The sequence below is a fragment of the Mustela nigripes genome, chromosome 17 (assembly GCF_022355385.1).
Source record: "Mustela nigripes isolate SB6536 chromosome 17, MUSNIG.SB6536, whole genome shotgun sequence".
In the NCBI taxonomy this organism is placed as follows: domain Eukaryota; kingdom Metazoa; phylum Chordata; class Mammalia; order Carnivora; family Mustelidae; genus Mustela; species Mustela nigripes.
This window is the reverse complement of record NC_081573.1, coordinates 7,349,055-7,366,582: the sequence shown is the minus strand read 5'-3', so window position 1 is coordinate 7,366,582 and position 17,528 is coordinate 7,349,055. Positions and strand designations below refer to the sequence as shown.

Genomic DNA, 17,528 nt, shown 5'->3' with positions numbered 1-17,528 from the left:
TGACACTGAGGAGCTGGGGAACAGGAGGGCAGGGAGCAAAGGTGGAGAGATATTCGTTCTGCCTACAACCTCCAGGCCAGGATGAGGCTTGAGAAGTCAGCTCAGAAGACCCGCCTTCCTGACCCTCTGGCTCACTGGAGGATGCCTCCCTTCCTGGACTTGCCCACCCCAGCCCCTCCTACTCTGGGTGTCCCCAGCATCACCCAGGCCCCACCATAACAAATGGGTGAACCGGTCAATGCGCACATTTGGTGCATAGGGAAGTCATCCCATCAATTGAAAAGAAAACATTAAATATTGTGGATCGAGTTTCTGCTGTGTACCAGACCTGCGCTAATGGCATGTCGTTATCAGTAGTTATGTTAGAGGTGACGCTACTGAGTGAAACAGTGGATCAAACAAGCCACGGGATTACTTTGCTCTAAATCTCCTTCCCTCCAGTCATGATCCTCCATCCATCTTCCCAGCCTGGCATCCTTCTTCCATCTCCGAACTCTTCTTTCCTCTTCCCTGTCCTTAGGCTACCCTTTGTGTCTTCCCCCTTCTAGTCCTCCCTCCAGATTTCCCACCCCAGTCAGTCCTCCTTCCGAAACTCCTCGGCCTTCAGCCTCCTCTCCCCGACCGCCAACCCTCTGCCATGCCCCCTCCCTCCTGCCTTCTTCTCAGACAGTCCTCCTTCCAGGGGAACTCCGTCTTGGGGAACAACAGACTCATGATAAGAGAGTGCAGTGTGGCCAGACACCGAGGCCATGGGGCCAGAGATGAGTTCGTTTTAATTGCTGGGGAATTCAGGTTGGAAATAACTACCCCTGACCCGCCAAGGACCCCCACTTCTCCCAGGGTGCGTCCCATCCGTTTGGGGCAGAAAGCTGCTTCTGTTTACAACAGTTCCTTGCTGAAATGGTGCAGAGGGCTGCTCTCCAGGGACCGGAGGACAGCAGCACGGGACAGCCAAGACGGGAGCATGGGGCCTCAGAGGACACTGATGCGCTCGGCCAGCCCCTGCATCTCATGGTCCTGCGGCAGGAGGGTCCCTTCGAAGTCCCCATCAGCGGGCAGTCCAGGCCCGGGCAGCGGGTGCTCTGCCACGAACTGCTCCCAGCGTGCGTCGTCACTCTCGTGCGTGATGTACCGCTCACCCATCTTCCCCTCCAGCTCTCGGAGGTCCAGCCATGTCTGGTACTCCTGGGCCCGGGAGAACAGGGGTTAGCTTGCAGAGCAGGGCCCACAGAGGCTGAGTTGCGCCCCATGCTATATCCTCCCTGAAGCTGACAGGCCCGGGATCAATGAAGGTGAAGCCACACCCTCTGCAACCTGCCCAGCCAATAGATATTCAGCTCCGCCTCCTTCCACAGCCCAGCCAGTAGGAGGCTCAGCCATGCTCGGAGCCACGGAAAATGCACCTGCAGCCTTCACTAGCTATAGAGCCAATAAGCCATCGGGTTCCACCCCTTCCTCCAACCCAGCCAATGAGACCTCCCTCCCCATCCTCTCTCAAGCCCCGCCCCCTGCATCACCTGTAACCAGGGGTGGCTGAGAGACTTGTCCACGCTGTAGCGCTTGCGCATCTTCACCTGCAGCAGGTTGTTGATGAGGTCAATGGCTGCGCGGGGAGGAGACGGACAGTTCAAGCCCGGCGCGGTAGAGGCTGCCCCTCCTGCAACAGGCCACTCCAGGCGACCTGCTACCATCCCGGCCTGCCTTCCGCACTGGCCCAGGTAGCTTGGAAGCCTCACCTGCACCAATTGCTCACTCACCCATTTCCTCATCAAATTACCATTTTGTCCACCTATCCTCCGACACTGCACACACAAACTAGCTCCTAAGTGTCTTCACCAAGCCTCTCCCTCAGTTTCCCCATTCCTATGTCACCTCTGTAAGTTTTGTCATACAGAGGTATACACAGGTACACCTGTCTTATTCTTCACTTAGTGTTTTTCTTAAAGCCAGGGATGCCTTGGTGGCTCAGTTGGTTGGGCCACTGACTCTTGATTTCAGCTCAGGTCATAATTTCAGGGTTGTGGGATCGAGTCCTGCATGGGGCTCTGAGCTCAGCGTGGAGTCAGCTTGAGATTCTCTCTCCCCCTCTCCCTCTGCCCCTCTCCCTGCTCGCACATGCTCTCTCTCTCTAAAACAAATAAATAAATAAAATCTTTAAAATATTATTTTTTTCTTTAAGCCAAACCATTTGTCCAAGATAAGCTGTGAAGAGGACAAGGCAAGTTAAAAAGCACCATGTATAGGACACTACCACCTGTATCAAAGGAGGAAATAAAAGAATATATGTCAAATGCACGTATTTAAAAGACTTTGAATAGCCAATGCCTTTGGGAAGAATGGCAGACAAAGGAGTGAGAGAGGATTTTCACTGCAGACCCTTCTGTATATTTCGGAATTTGAGCCATGTCACTATTTGTATATGTGCTGCCAAAGCGAGTACGAGCCATGTCACTATTTGATCAAAGCAAAAATCGATAACATTTGGCTATAGATCACTTCATTTTTTAAAAATTCATTTTCCGGGGCACCTGGGTGGCTCAGTGGGTTAAGCCTCTGCCTTCGGCTCAGGTCATGATATCAGGGTCCTGTGATTGAGCCCTGCATCGAGCTCTCTCTGCTTGGCAGGGAGCCTGCTTCCCCCTCTTTCTCTGCCTGACCCTCTGCCTACTTGTGATCTGTCTGTCAAATAAACAAATAAAATCTTTAAATAAAAAAATATTAAAAAAATAAAAATTCATTTTACCATTGAAAACCTTAAGGGGAACATGAATTTATTTATAATGGAAATATCATATCACCCCAGTCAATGAAAATCCAAAGATCACTTGCTATGTCCACAAAAATAAGATGAAAATAAGCATTATTAGAAGGCAGTCAGTCAGAGGGAGGGAAAAATAAAACAAGACAAAACCAGAGAGGGAGATAAACCACAGGAGACTCTTAATCTCAGGAAAAAAACCGAGGGTTCCTGGAATGGAGGGGGCTGGGAGGGATGGAGTGGCCGGGTGATGGACATTGGGGAGGGTATGTGTTATGGTGAGTGCTGTGAATTGTGTAAGCCTGATGAATCACAGACCTGTACCCCTGAAACAAATAATACATTATATCTTAATTTTTAAAAAGAAGAATGTAGTCAGTGGTTTCCTACAGAGTCTCAGAGATAGACCTGTTCTTTAGGAAGAGGAAAATTAGCAAGTATCAGGCATTGGAGACAAGCCGACACTCAGGAGAGACTGTCTCCTTGATCAGAAGCCTTGAAGGACAAGGCCTCACTGTGTGAACCCCTCTAAGTATAGGCCTTGTCCACACGGCCACCCTCACACACGTCGGTCTGCACCAAATTCACTCTCCTACACCTGACACACTTTTACTGACACTTCTGAGCAGGTCCCAAAAGACAACGCTGAGGACCTCCAGTATTACTCCAGTACGAATGAATCCATTCTTACCACTTAGTGCTTACCTCTCTCCCGCCCACTGCTGTCACCTTTTCCTGCACTAACCCTCATGTCAATCCCCTCTCCACCTGCTCCACGAAGCCATATCCCTACAGGGCCTTTCCCTGCTCTATAACCTTCTCCCCACATGACCTCTTCTTTCCAACTGTTCCCCAACCCTGCCCTCCGCTGCCACTGCTTTTGCAAGGCTAACCGTTTCAGGGTCGAACCCCAAAGATTCCAGGCCCCAGCCCATGCCTTGGGAGGAAGGCTCCGCCCCCTCCCCTGGCCACCCCCAGCTGTATGGCTTCCACAGGTCCAGTAGTCCCTCTCCTGGTCCCACCTTAGACAGACCAAACCTCGCTCAGCCCCCAAAGCACCAGGTGCCTGTCTCAGTCTTTCTGGAGTAATTCGTTTTCTGTGAACTAGGAACCAGGCCTGACCAGCTTCATACACATCCCTGAGTCCCTGCCCCAAGGTTCTAGGTTCAAGGTACCTCACCGTTTAAAGGACCGCCCTCCCTGCGGCCCCACCCACCATTAGGCTCCACCCCCACAGCCTAGACTTTCCAGGGCCCACCTCTCTATGGCCCCGCCCACTCCCCCCTTCTCCCGCCCCCGACCCACCTCCCGAGGAGATGCGGCTCCAGGGGCAGGCTGGGTACATGAAGGCGGCGTTCTGGATCTGGTCTTTGATGTCCTCGTCCTCGTTGAAGGGGAACGTGCCACTGAGGCTGACGTACATGATCACGCCCACCGACCACATGTCCAGCGAGCGGTTGTAGCCCTGGTTGAGCAGCACCTCGGGCGCCAGGTAGGCAGGGGTGCCCACCACCGAGCGCCGGAACGACTTCTCACCGATGATGCGCGCAAACCCGAAGTCACACAGCTTCACCTGCAGGGGGCGTGGGGTGGAGGGGCCGAAGGAGCATTGAGGGTGCACCTGCCCAGCCACGCACCCCCACGCCCTCTACAGCGTTTCAGAGAAAACCGAGCTTCGACTCTCACTAGTTGAGGAACCTGGGCAGTGACTTACTCTCTGTGCCTCAGTTTCCTCATCTGTATGAGGAGGAGGATCAAAACAGCACCTACCTCAAACGGTCGTCATGAGGATTACATGAGTTTCTCCATCTAAGGCTCAGGGGACCAGAAATGCCTCATAAGTCATGAGCGCTTAATATATGCCACCTGTTCCTGTATTTCCGCCACACTGAACAGGTCTCTTAACCATCTTGTGCCTCTATTTCCTCTTTTGCACAACGGAGATCCGAAAAATCCCTACCTTAAAGGGTGGTTGTATGGATTGAATGAATAAATACAGGGAAAGTGCTGGGAGCTCAGAATGAGCCTCACTGGTCTCAGGGCCGGGAGCTAACTTCTCCCACCACAGCGGCCTCATCTGTATCTCGGATGTTAATAGCAACTTCCTCTGGGGCTTCCCTGGGGATTAAATGAGATCCTGAGTGCAAACTGTGACCGTGATGGCCAGCAGTCAGTAACAGGTGGTCGGCCACTTTTCCCTTGATGGTGGAGGCAGTCTAGGGTCACAGACAGGCTTTGGAGCCAGCCACACCGGGGTTCAAGGTCCTGCTCACCTTCCTACCAAGTCCATAGGCAGCACCACCTCTGTGCCGCCATCTCTGTTCATATATGGTTCCTCCCTGGCTCAAAACTGTTCTGTGGCTCACTTTGGCTCTCCAAACCCTTGAAGCCCCTACCCTCAAAAACAGCCACACCCAACCACTGACTCAATGTGACAGCCATACCATATCCTGTCCTAAAATCCTTTTCAAAGATCCACCCTTTTCTCCAGATGTTATAATGGAATATTACTTGGCTGTTAAAAGAAATGGAAGGACTGATCAATGCTACAACATAAGTGAACTCTGAAAACATGAACTTAGATGAAAGAAGCCAGTCACAAAGGGCCACATATGCTATTACTGAATGTCCTGCTTATACGAAACACCCAGAATAGGCAAATCTACAGGACGTCGATTCATGGTCGGGATGAGGGGTGTTAAGTTTGGAGGATGATGTCTAAAGAGTACAAGGGTTTGTTTTTGGGGTGATGAGATGTTCTAAAACTGATTGTGGCGACAGTTGCACAACGCTGTGAATACTAAAAGCCGCTGAATTGTACACTTTACTTTTTAGTGTGGAGCCCAATGTGGGACTCGAACTCACAACTCTTGAGATCAAGACCTGAGTTGAGGTCAAGAGTCAGATGCTTAACGAACTGAGTCACCCAGGTGCCCCTGAACTGTATACTTTGAATCAGTGAATTATATGGTGTGTGAATTATATCTTAATAAAGTTGTTCCCAAAAAAGTACAGATCACCTCGCTACAAAGGGTCTTTGCCAGGGCTGTTCCCACTGCCTGGAATACTTGCCCATCCAAAAAATGGACTCCTACTCTTTCTTCAGAGTGGGTTTTTTTTTCTCTGACCGTCCAAATGGGCTTTAGAGTTATGTGAGCTCAGAGACCCATGTCACAGAACACAGTACAGATATAATTCTATTTTTGTGACAGCATGATCAACATTTGCTCTTGATCTGTGATCTGTGCTGACCAATATGGTGGCCACTGGTTCCCTGTGGCTACTGAGCACTCAAATGTGGCAAGACAAATTAGTTTTTATTTTATTTAATTTTCATTAATTTACATTTAAAAACTGATCCTATGTTCCATCCCAGGCTGCCACTAACAACTGAGCGACTTCCAGCAGAAAGAAACCATGAGGTTGATATAAGTTGTTTCCACAGCAATTCTTAGTTGACTAAAATGAACCCCTGGCTTTTGAAATGAAAGGAACTCAGTGTTTGCAAAACACAGATCATAAAGCAAGAACTTTCCAGGACATGGAAGGGCTACATGAGAACCTGTAGCTATAGGTCCTTAAACACAGTAGGCACTCAATAAATTGTATCTGTTACAATTGTCACCCCTACTTACTCTGCTTCTGCCCCTGGGGGTGGGGGGAAGCATTCCCACCGCCCAATCCAAGGCTCATCAGAACTGTTTTCCTAACAGACCTACAGAAGAAATTACCACTTGTCCCCTAATATCTGTTCTCTGCTCTCACCCATAATAATAAAAATCTTGAATGGAATGGACCACATGGCCACGCAGAATAAAAACTACATCTCCCGCCCTCCCTTGCAGCCAGCCACAACCACATGACCTTGTCCTGACCAATAGGATACTAGGAGACATGCCTTGTAAACTTCCATAGGTTCAGAGAAGGAAGGGGGTGTGTCCATTTCCTCCACCTGTTTCTTTCCTCCTCCCCTCTACTATCTTATCACCTGATGGGGACTATCAAGAACCATGACGGTCTAGAACATCATAGAAAGGCCAGAACAAGCCATTCAGAGCCGAGTACCTGACTCTAAGAAACCGCTTTTTCAGCCTCGAAATGCTCATGCTGGACCCTACATGAGTGTGAAACCAGCGTCTGTTTTATTTAAGTCATTGTTATCTTGAGTCTCTGTGTCCAATTTTCCTGATTCATACAATCCCCACCCGCCTCCCAGGATTAGCTGCACTTCCCCAAATCAAGCTGCGGAACATGACTGACCTGAGGAAAGGGGTCGGCTGATGCCAGCAGCACGTTTTCCGGTTTCAAGTCACAGTGGACAATGTTCTTGAAGTGAAGGTGTCTCAGAGCCACCAGGATCTGAGGGGAGGAGATGGGGCTGGTAAGAAAGGTAGGAAGCTACCTGCCCCAGATTCTGCCGCCAGCCCTCCAAACTCCATCCATGCCCTTCTCTGTACCCCTAAAGATATCCCCCAGGGCCAGGGGATGCATTGGAGCCCCAAAACCATGACACCTGAGATAGGAGTTGGATAATTCCAGAAAGACTAGACTGGAGCAGTGGGTTTGGGAAGAGACGGAGACCCTCAGGCATGTGGTAAGCTGTGGTGACCAAAAAGAGCTAGGAGTGAGGTTTCTGGCTGGCTCAGTCCACAGAGCTAGCAACTTGTGACCTCCTGGATCATGAGTTTGAGCCCAACCTTGGGCCTGGAGTTAACCCTAAAAGCTGGGGGCAGGGGTGGGCTATTGGTAAAGTAGCAGCCTTTAAGAAGGTACTATTGTGTGACTCCATTTTTTAAAAAGTACGTTTCATCCATTAAAATCTCTAAGATGAAACACTACAAATACCAACATGATCTACATTATATATCAAATGCAGTACTGGTTGGGGGTGGGGGGTGGGATTCTAGAGCAGGCCTGCCCAGGTGGAAAACGCAGCTCTACACTCACTAGCTCGTGGCCTCAGGCAAGCCACTTCAACTCTCTGGGTCTCAGTGTTCTCACCTGTAAAATGGGGGTGTGGGTAATAAAAGTACCCATCCTCAGGGGTCGCTGTGAAGTTTAAATGTGTTGGGGCATAGAAAGTGTTTAGGACAGTGTCCAGCACAGAGCAAATAGGACATTAGCTATTACTGTTGTTGGTACCTGTTACTCTCCTCGGGATGGCCTGTGGATAAACATATTCCTGTGCATGTTTCAGATAGAGCTTTTCCTGCTCTGTTAATTCAAGAGTGTTCTAGGGTGGCAAGGTGAGCTGATTTATGAATCAAAAAGCAAAAAATCTGGATACAATTTCAAGCTACTTTCTCTGGGGACACCATGATCTTCCTTGATTCTGTGTAATCCTCGGACTTCGGCCAGGGACACTGAGATCCAGTGTGTAGGTACCCCTTTTCTCCACTTCCTGTTTGTTGACCACCTCCCTCCCCCACTAGGACAGGAGGAGAACAAGGAGGGCTGGTTGGAAGCTAGACAGATCCGGGTTCAAATCTCAGCTAGACTGCCACCTAGCTGTGTGACCTTGGGCAGGACATGGACCCTTCCTCTACCTCAGTCTCCTCACCTTTAAAATGGGGGTGCTGGTAATACCTACCTCGGAGGGCAATTGTGAAGCATAAACAAGCCCATAAACAGGACTTGGGGTGGGGCAGACAAGAGGCGGAAGGCAGAAATCTGCAGAGAGAGAGAGAGAGAGGAGCAGAGGCAAAAAGGGAGGGAGTGATGGAAGACCAGAAAGAGAAATCAACCAGTTGCTGGAAGGCAGGCAGTTCCCTCTCCCCACCTTAAGTCTGGATGAGCTTGCCTCAGTGGGCTTCTCTCCTCCCCCCACAAGTCAACCTGATGAAGGCGCAGTGCTGGGGACAGTGAGGGGGCAGGACCTCCATAAAGGAAGCACAGCACAAGGGACTCTGCATCCAAGAGAACAAGTCCCAGAATCAGGTGAGGGACAAGCTAGATGGGAAGGCCTTTCTAGGAAGGCTGTAAAACCCAGAAGCTACAAAAGGCAACATTTAACAATGTAAAAGTTAAACTCTTGATGGCAAATAAAAGCCAGGAATGAAATGAAAAGGAAAACAAATGCTGGAATTAAAAAAAAAAAAAAATTGAACAACACAAGTGACAAGGATCCAGTGTCCCTCATATACAAAGAGCTTTCACAATTCAACAAGAATAATCCAACTGAAAAATGGGCAATGGGAAAAAAAGCACAGGCCAATAAACATAGGGAAATACACTCAACCTCACCCATGATTTCTATTTTATTTTTTTCACCCATAATTTTTAAACTGCTAAACGAAGCCACATCTCCACCTGTAAGACTGCTTATTGTTTCACCCAGAGTTAGCTGCTGTTAAGAGCAGACCGAAGGGATTTTAGAGAACAGCTGGGCAGCGTGTTTAAAAAACTCCTAGAGCACATTTCCCTGGACTTAGGAGTCTATTGTCTGAAACGTGTTCTTTGGAAATTCTCCCACCAGAGCCCAGCAATGTGTGTGGACAGATATTCACCAGATGTTGTCTGTAATGGTGGAAAAGTGGTAACAACCTCTGTACTCAGCAATTACAGGATTTGGTGATATCCACCATGGGATCCAACTAAGAAAAAGAGGCAGCTCTGCTCACTACATATGGAAATAGAATAGCCTTCCAGAAGTACTAAAAAAAATAAAAATATAAAAAATAAATAAATAAAGTTAAGAAAGTAAGAGGCAGAATGACACACAGGTGAAACCAGTGATTTTGACCTTACTAGTTAAAAGCTCAGATCCTAGGGTCTGCTCCCACCAGCTGTGTGACCCTGGACAAGTCTCTGAGCCTCGGTGTTTTCCCACTCAAAAATGGAATTGAGGGGCGCCTGGGTGGCTCAGTGGGTTAAGCCGCTGCCTTCGGCTCAGGTCATGATCTCAGGGTCCTGGGATCGAGTCCCACATCGGGCTCTCTGCTCAGCAGGGAGCCTGCTTCCCTCTCTCTCTCTCTCTGCCTGCCTCCCCATCTACTTGTGACTTGTGATTTCTCTGTCAAATAAATAAATAAAATCTTTAAAAAAAAAATGGAATTGATCACAGCCACTACCACATGAGTTGCGATGCAGACACAATGAGTTAAAACATGGTTAGCATCCCCCTCCCCCACCCCACCAACTCTGGGAGATCACTGTCCAGTCCTGGGGCTATCTCGGTCACAGCTGTGTCCCCAGCACTGCTGGGAATAGAGCAGGGGAAGACCGAGAACTTGGCGAACCACCTAAGGAATGGATGAATGAGGTCCCCACAGAAAAGCCTCCCTCCCCTTCCCTTTTCCTACACGAATATAGTCAGGCCTTAGGGAACCTCATTCTATAAAGGAATAAAAATTATACAATCATCATTTCTGATTTTTCTATATTACTAATATAATTATCACTACTGCTCTCTCCTTACTGTTTTCTTATTTTCTATTGTTATTACTCTTATTACTCTACAATCTGTTCTATTATTACTCAATTATTTCGAAATTATCATTCTATTATTTTTTCTATTGTTATTATCACTATTTTTGATTATCCGCTAGGAGGACTCCTGCCAGTGTCTGCGGGAGCTGGGTTCAAGGCAGGTGGGGAGGCGAGTGGAGGCAGGCAGGGGGGTGGGGGGCAGGCGCACCTGGGTGATGAGGAACTTGGTGAGGCGCTCGGGGAGCCGGCCCTTCTCACTGGAGAGGATCATCTCCAGCATGTCCCCGTGCAGCTTCTCCATCACCACAAACACCTTCTCAGGTGTCTCAAACATGCAGTCCAGGTTCACGATCCCGGGGTGCCTCAGACTCTGGGGTAGGAGTGAGGAGGAGAGGGTGGCAGTCAGGGTCCAGGTCGCCTGTGAACTTGGGATCCCAGAGATAAGCCACAGGAGCAGACAGACAACAAATGAGGAGGATGTCCCCGGAGGGTCAGCAGCTCCTTCCCCAAGGCTGGCTCTGGGGGAGGGGAAAGGAGCTTCAGACAGAACCACATCCCCACACCACCAGGTATCTAGAAGGATCTTCATGTCATAAAGCTCTGTTGAAGGTCCAGGATTTGGGGGGGGGGGGGGGGGAGAGGGAGGGAGCAGAAGTATGGAACAACGGGATCTTTTGTGCATCTCTATGTTGTAAATTCTCCTCCCTCTCCCCGGCACACCCTGCCTGGCCTAACCCCATTTCTACCCTCCAGGTCTCCACCCAACCTCCTCCCTGGGTTCTAGGCTATGGTCCTACCACTTTCCACCCACCCTCTGGTGGCAGCCTCAGAGATCTTCCTGAAGTACACACCCAGCCCTGTCCTTTCTTTGCTAAAAATCTTTCCCGGGCTCCCCAGTACCCTCAGGAGAAAATCCATAGGCCTCCTCCCTGGCCTCACCTCACACCACCTCCCAACACATAAACCATCTAGTAACCTCAAACTTCAAATTCCTAGAAGGGTTCATGTTCCCTCTTACCTCCAGACCTTTCTTTGCACAGGCTGGTCCCTTTGCTCAGAACACCTTTCTACCCCCTAAGTCTCAACATGCATGTTCTCTCCTCCAGGAAGCCTTCCCTGACCACCTCCAGCCTGGGTCAGTTGGCCTCTGAAAGGAGGAGGTGGGAAAGGAAGGTCCTTCCTAGGTGGGGCCTGAGCTGGGCCCCAGAGTCCGGTCACCTGCAGAATGGCCACTTCGTTCCGGAGCTGGCTCTCCTGCTTCGTGGGGAAACGCAGTTTGTCAATGACCTTTACTGCCACATCCCGGCCTGTCTTCCGGTGCTTTCCTGGGCAGGACATAGGGGAGACTGGGGATGAAGGGAGCAAGACCTTCCAGTCCTGGTAAGAGAGAACCTCGCCCCATCCCCCGCCAATGACAGAGACACATAGTTGAACAAAGGTAAGCAGAAAGCATCAAGATGGCTCTTTGGGGTGAGAGGCCTTGGGAATAAAGGTGGAATGAAGAAGGTAAAAGACAAGAGCTTCGAGGGAAATCTAACACATGGGAAACTAGATTTATGACCCATCAGAATCTAGGAACTAGCTCTGTGGCCAGAGTGCAGAATGCTCTCTCCTTTATTTATTATTTTTTTGAAGATTTTATTTGTTTATTTATTTGACCGGCAGAGATCACAAGTAGGTAGAGAAGCAGGCTGAGAGAGAGGGGGAAGCAGGCTCCCCACCGAGCAGAGAGCCCAATGCGGGGCTCGATCCCAGGACCCTGAGATCATGACTGAGAGGAAGGCAGAGGTGTAACCCACTGAGCTGCCCAGGCACTCCTGCTCTCTCCCTATTACGAATGGGAGAAAGCCCATTGGCTTTTCCCAGTGAGAATTGGAGAGGCTTGCAACCACCTGCCTGGAGGACCTAGCTTTCCAAGTCAACCAGAACAGGAAGTGAGCACACAGAAGGTCTGGAGCCCAGGAACCACCAGGACCCCCTCTGGATCAGCTCGGAAGCATCCGTACCTCCATAGACCACTCCAAACTGCCCGGAGCCCAGTACCTCATCCGGGAAGATCTGGTAGACGGTGGCAATGTCCTGCATGGTAGGGATGGGAAGGGTCAAGGGGGCAGATGGAGCTCTGGCGCTGAGGAGACTAGGGAGGGCAGCAGGCTGCATGGGAGGCATAGGCCATCCATGGGACCATGGGGTGTGGGCAGTGTCTCACCACGTTCTCTTGGATCTGGCTGTTAGACACGGAGATGCTCAGAGAAGCCTGTCCTGGGAAGAGGAGAGAGGGGGAGGTGAGGGGAGCCTGGGCTCAGGACTGTCTTCACCCATGACTCCAGAGGCAGCCTCTGGAGCCACACCACCCGGGTTCAAGAATGGGAATAATGACAGGTGCTTCCTCATAGGCCAGTGGGAGAAGTAAACGTGATGGGCTGACGGGACTGGAGAAGTGTCATGAACGATTTCACTGAGCACCGCACCCCAAGATCTCAGGGCCAAGGGATGCACACTGATCCCATTTTACAGAGGAGGACACTGAGGCTCTCTCAGGAGGAAAGTCCAAATGGGTTCCAACATCTTCCCCCTTGAACTTGCCAACCCACTACCCAACCGGAGCCACACATTTCCAAGGTTCTGAGCCTTCCGCCGCTTGAACATCTGCCCCCTTCCCATTGCAGGCCTGGCCCCTTGTCCTCCTCCCTGGTCTCTCTGCCCCTGTTCTGTTCTCTCCTATTCACTGCACAAACCTGGGTCTGTCCTTCCCCTGCTCCCCAGTGCCTCCAGGAGGAAGCCCAACCCCCTCCCATGGCCTCCCAGGTACTGGTCCCTCATTTGCCTCTTTGACTTCAACCACCACCTGCTGTGTGCCCTCCCGACAGCTGGCCTCCTTGCCGGGCCTCAGATACAGCCAAGGCCCCTCCTATCTCCTGCCTTTGTGCTTGCTGTTCCCTCTGCCAGTAACGTGCGTCCCTTCCGCTGGACTTAATTAAACCCTCCCCATTCAGTCTCAGCTCCAACTTTCCTCCTGGGGCCACATCGTGTTCTACATTACATCTGTCATTCATGCAGGGTGATCTATCACACTGGACTATGAGCTCCAGAAGGCAGGAGCCTGAGACTTTCTGATTATCTTCTACCTCTGCTTGAAATTCTTCCCTTCTGTAATCCCCTCTCTCAGCCCTCCTCAGCTTTCTGGTCTCAGCTCAGATGTTGCCGCATCCAGGAAGCCCTCCTGGATACCCAGGCTGGATCAGCTATCCCTTCTGAGCCCCCACAGCTTTCTGGTCCCCTGTCCCAGCCCCATCACTCCGGGTTGTCACTGCTTGGGGACAGGTCGGTCTCCCTTACTGGACTGTGAGCCCCGTGAGGACAGGTCCTGGGCTGTCTTGGTGACGACTATGTCCCCAGCACTGCCCAGCATAGGGTGGGCACAGAGAAGACACTCAGTAAATGCCTGAATGAAACAGCCTGAACTAACAACCTGGAGGAGTTGTCGCCACCTGGGACAAGACTCAGAAAAGAGAAGTGACATGCCCAAGTCCACACATCAGGTCTAGGGCTTAATGGAGATTTGGACTCATGCCAGTTGAATCCAGAAGCCACATTCCCCACTGTGCCATTCCCGGCCTTCTCCCTGGCTCTTCCCTTCCCTGGGAGCCCACACAGGACATTCCAGACCCATGCTCTCAGGATCCGGGGCAGGGTGGGGGGAGGACTTACTGTGGGGTGTGTGGCCTGGGGCACTGGGTGCATCCTGGAGGATGACTGGCATCAGGGCCTGGCGGATGGCTGTTTCCCAGCCCCTGGCAGCCTCGGCCCCCTGCCCGCTGGGCCCCCCTGGGGCTCCACCAGGTGTCTCGCCCACAAAGTAGGTGACATTGGCAGTGACGATCTCAAAGCAGTGAGGGTTGGTGCCTGGTGGCACAAGGCTAAAGTTCTGGGCGGGCTCCACAGTGAGGATTTCTGACAGTGGAATTTCCTGGCAGGATACAAAACCAGCATCAGTGAGGATGCCAGGCAGACCCTGGGGCTCCCCACTTACTCAGAACAGCGCACACAATCCAGTGGCAATGGGAAAGGGCCTGATTTGCATATTTGCATAGAGTAGTCAGAAAAGGCCTCCTGGCAGATGTTAAATGAAGCAAGAGATCAGAAAGGTAAGAAGAGGCCAGCTGGTGGAGGATGGTGAAAACAGCATGTGCAAAGGCCCTGAGGTGGGAAAGGCTTGTGTTCAAAGAATATGCTCTATTCCCATTACATGGGTGGTACCTAGCACACAAAGTGTGAACAAATGAAGTTAGGCCATGAAGGGCCTCATGGGCCACAGAGAGGAGCCTGGGCTTTGTCTCCAGGGCCCTGGGGAGCCATGGAAGGGTTTAGAGCAAGGCACGGGTAGATGTCTGGCTGTGCGTGGAGGGTGGACAGGAAAGGATGGGACTGAGACAGGAGACCAGAAAGGAGGCTGAGAGGGCCAGGTGGAGGGGAAGAGACAGGGAGAGAAAGGGCAGGGTCTGTGCAGAAGGAAAAGAGCATGCTTTGAAAAGTGCTGGAAGAGAAACTCGGGGGTGAGGGAGCAGGACACATTTGCAGAAGGGAGAGAAAAAAATTAAAGTAAGGAAAGAACGAAACAGGGACAGACTGACACACCTTATAAAGGCAGGGGACAGAGACGTGGTGGGGGTAGCATCTAAGGGTGGCCGAGAATAGGGGCAGGCTGAGAAGTCACCCTCTCCTCCACCCCGTGGGAAGCCGCTGCGAAGCAGGGAACCCCGAGGCATCCGAGTTTTATTTTAAGGGCAAAGGGAGTATTCTGATGGTTTTCTCAGCCTCTCTGGCTGCTATGTGGGACAAGGTTGTGGGGGGAAGCGCAGAAGCTAGGCCCCAGAAGGAGACGGCCCAGAGCGCCCGGCGGCCATGACGGGTGGTGAGGAATAGGATAAATGATCCAGTATTTCATTATAAAGCAATAATGATAACAGCGAGCTCCACACAAGCCGGCCCTAAGCTAACTGCTTCGCGGAGGTGATCGCTGAATTAGGGCAGCGGCCCTGCGGTGAGTACTAGTCACTGAGGCCTTTTACAGGTGCCAGACGGGAGGGCAGAGAGGTCAGGTAAGCCGCCCCGGGTTCCCCAGCCAGAAAGTGGTGGGCCCAAGTGGGCCCATTTGCCGATGACATGCAAGCAGGCAAGCAACGGGGAGAGGAGTGGGAGGAGGAGGTCTGGGGGAGCTGGTGGCCGGAAGGCCCACCTTGTAGTATCTGTTGGTCGTGTTGTTCTGGAAGAGTGTGATGCACTTGCAGTCCAGGCGCCAATAGTGCCGCTTCCTCTGTTGGGAGAGGTGCTCCAGAAGGTGAGGTGGTCCGTCCTTGGCGCAGTCGGGGCTCCAGCTCTTCCCGGAGCCAAGCCCCGCCCCCAAGTCTAGCCCCGCCCCAGAATGCCCCACCCCTTCCGTCTCTCATCGCCCGCCCTTCTAATTCTAGCTCCGTCCCCAGTAAGGCCCCGCCCATCTCTAACTGCAGCCCCACCCCGCCTCGTCCCTTTCTCAAATTAATCCCGCCCCTCCCGCCTTAGCTCACCCCACCTTGCCCCGCCCCATAACCCCTCTCCAACTTTAGGTCTGCCTCCAGCAAACCTGCCCCACCCCTATCTCCTATCTGCCCAGACCCCTCCACTATAAGCCCTCCCCACCTTTCATCCCAACTTCGCCCCACCTGGCCCTTACTTCACAACCCCACTTAATCACCTCTAGTTAGGCCTCTAGCCCGGGCCAGCACTTCCTGAGTCCATCCTCTAGAACCTGAGCCCTTCTCGGCCCTACTCCTAACTCCAGCTTCCCCGTTCTTGGTCTCACGCTTCCCCTGACACTGCCCTTAGCCCCGCGTCTTGCCCGACTTCTGCCCTACCCGTCCACTCTCCCTTAGAACCCATCCCTCTAATTCTAGCTCCGCTTCCAGATGGGCACCGCCTACCCCCCAACCCCACCCAGCCCCACCTCCTAAAGCGGAGTTTTCCCCGCCCCTAACCTTAGCTCCGCCCCACCTAGCCCCATCCCGCCCACTCACCAGCGTGTCCTTGTTACTGTAATGGACCACCCAACCCTCGCGTAGGGTGGTGCTAGATTTCCGCGTCGTGTGTCGCACCGACTGCACCACCCTCATTAGGGGGATGTACCCCAAGGAGCTGGGAGAGAGGGGGAGAGGAAGAGGCAAGAGGTTACAAGTGGAAAATACCCATTAGCACTAGGGGCCTCAGAGCGCATTTCTGGGCAGCCAGGAGTGGGGTTGTTTTTGGCCACACTTTTGTGATTTCCACATTTCCCATGAGGAAGGGGACGCTAGATAGGGTCACATTACAAGGCTGGGGTCCGAAGTCACGTGGCCTGGCAAATCACCTAACCTCTAAGGTACCTCTGTTTCTCCATCCAAAGGGGTTGCTGTAAGGGGTGAAAACCTTTCTTAGGAGTTTAGCACAATGCTTGGCACCCAGTGGTCCTCCCATAAGTGCTAATCAGTACTGAGCCCAGTGACTGTGGAGCCAGCTGTGTGACACTAGGCAAGTGACTCAACCTCTCTGTACCTCATTGCCCTTATCGGTGCACATGCTATTATTACAGAGAGGAAATAAACACTTAGAGAGATTCACAGACTTGCTCAACCACCTCTTGATCCCTGCACTAAACCAGGACTCAGGTGGCACTTCCCTTTGCCTCTCTGAGACTTGGTTTCCTCATCTGTGAAATAGGCTGCCTCTCCCAACACCCCCACCCCACCCAAGTCCATCAAGATCCAACTCTTACAGCCTCTTACTCTGTTACTAAACACTTCAGGAAAGACCTGGCAGAAAGGGAACTTGAACTTCCAGGCAGCTCGAGTCAGGTAGAATCAGTAAGAAACTCTCTGTAATTATTGTGACTTGCATATCCATCTTTCCTTCAGGGTGGTCTCCCATCCCCTTCCTCTGGCCCTCTCTGCTCCAGCCACACCAAACTCAGTGTTGTTTCTGGAACATGCTTGGCCCTACCACAGGGCCTTTGCACTTGCTGCTCTCTTTGCTTGGCAAGCTCTTCCACCAACTATCTTCCACATGTCTCCTTTCCTCTCCTTTCTCCCGGCCCTCCTTTAGATCTCTTCAAATGTCAACTTCTCAGAGAGGCCCCCTTTAATGGCCCTAAAACAATGTATCTTCATTCTCTGTTCCCCCCCCTTGCTTTATTTTTTTAAATGTATCTTTATTTTTATTTATTTTTTGAAAGCAGTCATCGGTACCTGATGCTATGGATGCATTTGTTTACTGCCTGTCTCTCCAGTTAAAGTGTTGGCTCTATGAGGCCAGAGAGTTTTCCTGGTTTGGT

At 51.5% G+C, this 17,528-nt stretch overlaps 1 protein-coding gene across 2 annotated transcripts in view; it reads right to left on the bottom strand.

Moving 5' to 3' along the window:
- Positions 1-724: 724 nt before the first annotated feature.
- Positions 725-17,528, bottom strand: part of PRKD2 (protein kinase D2) — a 32,190-nt gene continuing 15,386 nt past the window's right edge. For both annotated transcript variants that reach the window (XM_059383741.1, XM_059383742.1), the window contains exons 9-19: positions 16,240-16,357; positions 15,426-15,503; positions 13,898-14,156; positions 12,396-12,448; positions 12,193-12,265; positions 11,405-11,511; positions 10,395-10,556; positions 7,019-7,117; positions 4,064-4,331; positions 1,518-1,603; positions 725-1,185 (exon numbers count right to left, since the gene is read on the bottom strand). In XM_059383741.1, the coding sequence (XP_059239724.1) occupies positions 973-1,185; positions 1,518-1,603; positions 4,064-4,331; positions 7,019-7,117; positions 10,395-10,556; positions 11,405-11,511; positions 12,193-12,265; positions 12,396-12,448; positions 13,898-14,156; positions 15,426-15,503; positions 16,240-16,357 (1,516 nt within the window). In that variant the 3' untranslated portion in view covers positions 725-972. The remainder of the gene's footprint in view (positions 1,186-1,517; positions 1,604-4,063; positions 4,332-7,018; positions 7,118-10,394; positions 10,557-11,404; positions 11,512-12,192; positions 12,266-12,395; positions 12,449-13,897; positions 14,157-15,425; positions 15,504-16,239; positions 16,358-17,528) is intronic.